At 32.7% G+C, this 7,413-nt stretch overlaps 1 protein-coding gene across 1 annotated transcript; it reads right to left on the bottom strand.

Moving 5' to 3' along the window:
• Nucleotides 1–1,778: 1,778 nt before the first annotated feature.
• Nucleotides 1,779–3,705, bottom strand: LOC145590844 (transcription factor MYB36-like). The gene is made up of 3 exons (XM_081647232.1): nucleotides 3,570–3,705; nucleotides 3,167–3,296; nucleotides 1,779–3,036 (listed from the first exon to the last, which is right to left on the bottom strand). Exons 1-3 carry the CDS (start codon nucleotides 3,703–3,705, stop codon nucleotides 2,178–2,180), a joined length of 1,125 nt encoding a protein of 374 aa, XP_081503358.1. The 3' UTR covers nucleotides 1,779–2,177.
• Between the last annotated feature and the right edge of the window lie 3,708 nt (nucleotides 3,706–7,413).

Below are 7,413 nucleotides of genomic sequence, written 5' to 3' on the forward strand. Positions count from 1 at the left end.
AAACGAGTTGTGTACGTATCTGAAATGTAAACGGTGTGTATTCTAGAATAAGGTATAGAAAAACTAGCTTTTTAGTCCGTTCGATGCACGGGTTGTTACTTGGGTAATTTTCAATAATTGAAACTTTTGATATAAAATACGAAGTAATTGTTTCATTGCTAAAAATTAATAAAAAAAACCAAGTAACCCCTACAACACTAACAGAATAACCTCTATATTATTAACTAAATAAGCCCTATAAAACTAAGTAACTCTATGGTGGCTGATCACACCGTGTGATTAGCCACATATAAAAGTTTGTATTTTTCAACAGTTAAATTTCACTGTGGTGCATATATATGGACATGATTGGTAACACTTTTTAATACTTTGTGCTATGTTTACATACTATAGATTGTAACATTTTTTTGGTGAAAACTAGCAATGCATCAAACTTGAAATAAGCATTAGTTTTGGTTGATTCTTTCCACTATATTATTTTTTTTCTTTTTTTTTGGCAATAAATTAAAATCTTCCTCTTTAAATTCATAAATCATCATATGATCATATAATTCATTTGTATTGAGAAAGCATTATTATTTGATTGGAATAATAACAACGTATATAAGAGTGAGACTATGTTATTTTACCTGATCTAATTTCTCATTTATTAAACATTGAGCTTATGTTGTATATTAATCCTTGAAAATAACAAATGAGTTGTTTTGAATTATTAGTATTGATTAATAATATATGGATTTGTCTAATCAGAATATTTATAAAACAATTAAAAAGATTAATTGGCCTGGTCTAATCAGATTATATATAAAACAAGTAAATATTTGCTTAGATCAAATGAAGTGGAGTTATTGTAAGCTTAATTAATCTAGTAAGCAGTATCTAACACACAAGTAGTAAATTAGTTCTGCTTAAAAAGAATAGCCGTAATGTAATTCCGACTAAGCATAAGTGTATAACATAACCAAAAAAAACAACTCCAAAATGCGCAAAGTAATGCTTAATAAGTCTGACATTTGCCAGATCACTTTAATTTTTTAACAAAGAAAGAGAGAATATATGTATGGTTTATAGCAACAAACACCATGCATGTTAACAGAATAACAGAAGGCAAAAGAGTTATATGATATTCTGTAAGAATGTCGTTTACAAATATTTAGGGTATCTACTTCTCTGCTTGTCCTTACTCTTAGCCCTATTGTACTTCCCACCTCCTTTTTTTTTTTTTTTTTTCCTTTTGATTAAAAGTGTACTTAGTACTTCCCACCTTTAACTAACATCTTTTTATTTAGCATAAACTTGTAAACAAGACGGGTATACATTAAATATCGTTACAAATATAAAGTAATCTTAAAAACGAATTAATGTCCTCCATGTATAGACTAAAAGTTACCAATACTTTATTGAAATAAATAAAAATAAAAAATTGCCTCTTAAAATTCATATAATTGCCCGTTATTTTTAATCAAATCAAGAAAAACCACCCCAAAATTTGTTAAGGCGTATTCCAATATAAAACATTAAACAGTAAAATTACTATACACCCGAGGTATGAATATCGTTTTGTTCATTAATTAACCGAGAAAATCACAAAAACCATATAAAATTTTAAAGTGCAAACCAAATACATTCTCTTATATATAATCTTCATAGGATTCTTGCACATCCACCTACCTTGAAGAATAGTCCTTTATATGTACTATATACTTGTATATGCTAATGGATTCTAAATCTTCTAATCATATACCCTTATCACATTATCAATAGCTTGAGCTATCCAAGAACGATTTAAAAACAGGACAAAACTTTTAAAAACAAAATCAAAATGATAAAAAAATCAACCAACTTCAATTCTCGATCAATCTTTTGAAGTTATGACACATTATATGTTAATATATTTGAACTTACAATTATACTCAGATTCACAACTGCAAATAAACTAGAATATATATAAATAAATAAATAAATAAAAATGAAGAAAAAAAAGTACACCTACATTATTTCATGAGCTTATTATATATGAAATTGTGTTATCAAGAAATATTATCCGAAAAACAAACAAAAATATGATGAAATAAATCACAAAAACATATTAGATTTCTTCCACTCTTTATAGTAAATAGAATTTACACCAATTTTCATAGGCACACACACATACACTTAACCACACAAACGAAACACTATAGATCATTAGTACTAGAGTACCTCAAGGGCTCTTCGAATCGATTTTCTTCACCAATTTCTTGAACCAAAACACTACAATCTGATTCCAAATTAGGAAGAGTCACCAAAGAGCTCATTTCAACCCATCCTGAACTCTCCCCACAAGTTGTAGTATCTGACGTTGATCCATCATTGTTTACAAAACTGTTGCCATAATCGCCGTAAAGGAACTCTAGTCCATCTTCTGCCACTATCCTTTGGGGGTTGCTACTCATCAACTCCTCGAGTTCTGGAGGGAAAGTACTACTTTGCCCTTCCATCATCCCTATCCTTACACCGCCTTCACCTTGAGGGTTAAAGTTGGTCGAATTATTTGTCATTTCACATGTACCAATCATGGTGTCTAAGGGGAGTGTAGTATTAGAGAGGTTGATATCTGTTTGTGTGATATTATTATTACTTGGGTAAGTAATGTTATGATGAGGCAAAAATTGAGGATTATTATTGACACTATCATAATGTCCTCCATTAACCTTCATCAACAATTTTCGAAGTGATGTGTGATCATTGTTAAGACCTTGGAAATTCTCACATGAAGAATTCGAGTAATTCGGTATTGAAATTGCACTAGGTAGATTGGTAGTAAGTTGGGGTGGCCAATATGGGATTTGGTTATGATTGACAAAACTCGAGGTAAACGGAATGGAATCAACCAATGTATGATCCTCTTGCTTTATGATTAGGTTGTTGGCTTTTCGAACTTGTTGTTGATCTCTCCTTTGCTTTCCTAGGAGTTTTTTCTTCAACCTTGTGTTCCAATAATTTTTAATATCATTATCTGTTCTTCCTGGTAATTGTGCTGCAATAATAGACCACCTGTTCATCCAAAATCATAAATATTTCCATTTAATTCTATGTACGTACTTATATACATATATGTGTTAATGTATTGCTCTTAGATTTTGATTAAATGGTTGTACAAACCTAAGAAATAAAAAAATCATACCTGCTACCAATACTCACATAGAGGCTTAAAATAATTCTATCTTCTTCTTCTGAGAATCCTCCATGTTTGATGTTAGGCCGGAGATAGTTTAGCCATCGAAGACGACAACTCTTTCCACACCTCTTAAGCCCTAAGAATGTAAACAGCTAACAATAATTATATATACATAAAAAAAATTTATTTATTTATATACATGTCATTAATTGTTACTGTATAAAGAGAGCTATAAACACAGTGATGTAAATAAGATTTGATTTAGGTAAACTTTCAAAAAATAATAATAACAAGAAGCAAAGCTATATATAGCTAGTTGTTTAACATGAGTATTTATATATGAAGATAACTAATAAAAGTTCCATCATGAGATTGAAGAGAAGATGATCATCTAGCTAGGGTAAGTTACCGATTTTTTGAGGCAACGCGATCCAATTACCACCGGTACCATTCTTTTCGATGGAGGATTTGAGCTTGGCATCTTCTTCAGGAGACCAAGGACCTTTCTTCACGTTAGCTTTATCACAACAAGGAGCTCTACCCATTTTTTTTCTTTTCTCCAACGCCTTAATTAAGCTTAACTTGTGAGTTTGGTGACTGTTGTGTTATGACTTTAGAAATGTTTAATAACTTGTTGGAATTAGCCTATCTTTTTCTTAGTGTTTTAGAGAATGAGAAAAAATGGGAGAAAGGGAGAGGAAGATAACTAGTAGGAGAATAATAATGAATGATATATGAAAAAGCTAATAAGCTAAGGTAGTATAATTAAGCAAAGGGCACAGAAAAGTCATGTGTATCATAATAAAATAATATTAAGGGATAATAAAGTTGGGGTATGATTATAAAAATTAAGGTGGATTAATCATCCCAGTATGTAAGACAAGGATTTTTCTTCTTGTCTTTCATGGCTTGGTATCTCTGATATTTCTTTTTTTTTATCGAATCCTTGGGTCTAGTCATGAATCCAGTGTATTCTTTTCTTAAATTAAATAAACAATCGTCATGCATGGGGTCCAATAATAATCTTATTGTGATGATATTAGTCGTCGTATAAATGTATAAAATTGTACAATGTAATTGTTTTCGATTAATCTTTATTATATTTTTATTATATTAACTTTTTTACGGAGTATACTTTTATTTATAATTAGCCCGTCTTATGTGTGACTAGTCAAATCGTGTGGCTCATTGTAAAAGAACAAAATAACCTCTATAACTAGAGCTGTTAAAAACTGACCCGACCCGAGAACCCAACCTGAACCGACAATGATCTGAACCTGATTTGTACCCGAACAATGGGATGAAACTAGTGACCTGTAACCCGACTTGAATCGACCTGATGTTAACTGACAACCGATTTGATCCAATACTTTATGACCTAAACCCGAACATGCACCTGATCTGATAGTAACAGTCAACCGACTTAATCCGACCCGACAACAATCCGAACTCGAATTAGTACCCGACCCGATTAGAACCTGAAAATGATTTTAACCCAACACAACCTGTTATTGACCCGAGTCATGAAAGGTTTAATAAAATTTTACACACCTTTCGTTCTGGTAAACCCTCAATCCTTAACAAAATATTGGTACAATTTGTTCAGCTTATATACCTTTTGTTCTCTGTTACTTCGCATATAGGCTTAATAAAATCTTGATAATGTTTGATCAAATTATAAAAGGCGTAATTATAGGTTCAATTTCACCACATCGATAATTATTCGAATTGAATTTGAACCAAAACCAAGAATGATCTAACTTTAAGATTATCCGACCAAATAATTATCTAGCCCAACCCTAACCTGAACCCGAATCCGAATGTACCATCTATTAACTCGCCTAAACCCGACTCAACACAACCCGAACCTGAAATGGAACCCGATCTGAATTTGACTCGAATCGAACCCGACCTATACCCGAAAAGGTAAACGACCCGGAATAATCTAAACCGAAATTGACCCGACCGGAACCTGAACCTAATCTGAGGCTAGATTGACCCGACATAACCTGATCCTAATTAAACCCGAAACCTGGTTTGACCCGACCCGAACCCGACTTGAATACCTAAATTGACAGCTCTATTTATAACACTGACCAAGTAACCCCTGTAATACTGACCAAGTAACCCATATAACACTAACCGAATAACTCCTAAAACATTGACGAAATAACCCTTATAACACTGACCAAGTAACTCTAACCACGGTGACTGACCACATAGTGTGGCTAACCACATATAAGGATTTGTGATTTATAATAGTTATAAACATCAATGGTCAAAATAATTGTGCTTTAACATGTGTGTTCAAGTACTACGAGTCTATGACCATCATAAAATAAAGGGAGTACATTGACTAAGGGCTCTCACATACTATTTTGGCTCTCCCCAGTGGGCAAGTTACCTAAGAATACCCCCTTTTATTGTTTTAAATGCAAACTCTTAAATAGATCTGGTTCACATTAATTGATTGTGGACCACTAGAGACATTATGGTCGTTTTGTTACTAAAAAAAGAGGTCGCTATATTAAAATAAAGGTTATTATGTAAACATAAAAGTCATTGTGTTCTCATAAAAGTCATAAGAGGTTAATTTGCATATTTTAGATTTTAACATCAGAAAAAAAAAATAAAAAAATCCCGAAAATGGTTTTTAACACCCCCATAAAAAAAATTATTTTAACATCAAAAAATTACTCGAAAATTTGATTTTACAATACTTATAGATTCCATCCATGAATCTATTTAGTGGGGTCTATACTGCCACATGTCACTTTTTGTTTGCTCAAAAAAAAAAATTAAAAAAGAAAACAAACTTAAAAACCAATAGCCATCCAACAACAACAACCACCACCACCACCACCACATCCCCACCCCATACGCGTAGCTTCAACCAACTGACACCAAACCCACCCTCCTCCCTAGCCCCAACCACTGAAAGCCATCCCCCTCCCTAACCCAGACCACTAGAGCCCATCGTCCCCCCACCCTCATTCTGCACCCGTAAAGCATCCTAACCAAAACTCTAAACTCTAAAACGGCCACGAAAACGACCTGTTATGGCCGAAATCGTGGTCATTTTTTAAAAGAAATGGGGTTGCGATTTGGGGTTGGTCAGGGATTTGAAGCTAGTCGCGGTTATGGCTGGGCTGAGTTAGGCTGGGGGAGGAGGTGTGCCAGTGATGAGATATGGGTTGGCAGTTGTGCTAGGTGAGGGCGAAGAATAGGGAGGTGGTGTGGCGCTGGGGTGGCTAGGTAGTGTTAGGATTTTTTTATTTTTTGTTTTTGTTTTTTTGACCAAACAAAAAGTGACACGTGGCAGTGTAGATCCCACTTAACAGATTCATGGACGAAATCTGTTAAGTGGTGGTAAATTCAAATTTTTTGAAAAAATTATTGGTGTTAAAATTAATTTTTTTTTATGGGGGTATTTAAAACCATTTTCGGGTTTTCATCTGGTGTTAAAATCTAAACTTTTCCTAATTTTTTTAATGAAAATTTTAATATACTGGTCAATATGAATAATTAAGGTCACTATGTTATAATCAAGTTACTATATTTAATATAACGTTTTAATTAATTCAGGTTCACAATAATATTAAAGGTCACACAAGTTTTAATAAATTAAAGGTTAATATATATGTTAAAAATTAAGGTTACTACGAAGTATATGTTAAAATTAAATTCACTATCTTCAAAGACTACGTCAGCTGCGCGCGTATGATCCTCAAGTTCACACAAGTTTTTTCCTTCTTTTTAATGACACTCTTTCCTTAAAATCTTTGTTTTTTAAGTGCATCACTTTCCTAAATCAGTCATTATATAAGTGCATTACTTCCTTTTTTTAGAGATCTTCTTTTATTTTTTTAAGAACACCTTTGATCAATCTCCTGGAAAACAATCCCATGCATCTTCGATTATTTCAAAAATAATCTCACCTTTAACATCAATCTTCTTTTAACAGGCCATGACAGATTTTGTTAGGAGGCAACCGATTAGAGGAGGTGACTTGACACGTATTGCTTTCGAAATTGGTTTTTTTTATTAATTAAAGAAAAATAGACAAATAAAACAAAAAAAAACTCTCATAAGCCTTCCCCATCCCCTACTCCCACAACCTCAATACCAGCGAGGGTGCAGCTAAGATAGTTGCACGCCACCCTATAACTGAACATATAGTAAAAAAAATTTGAACCCGTAAAAAAACTATGAACACGTAAAAAAATAAACATTAAATAATTAATTAAAAATGA

This window comes from Chenopodium album, chromosome 18 (assembly GCF_948465745.1).
Source record: "Chenopodium album chromosome 18, dcCheAlbu1.1, whole genome shotgun sequence".
Lineage (NCBI taxonomy): Eukaryota > Viridiplantae > Streptophyta > Magnoliopsida > Caryophyllales > Amaranthaceae > Chenopodium > Chenopodium album.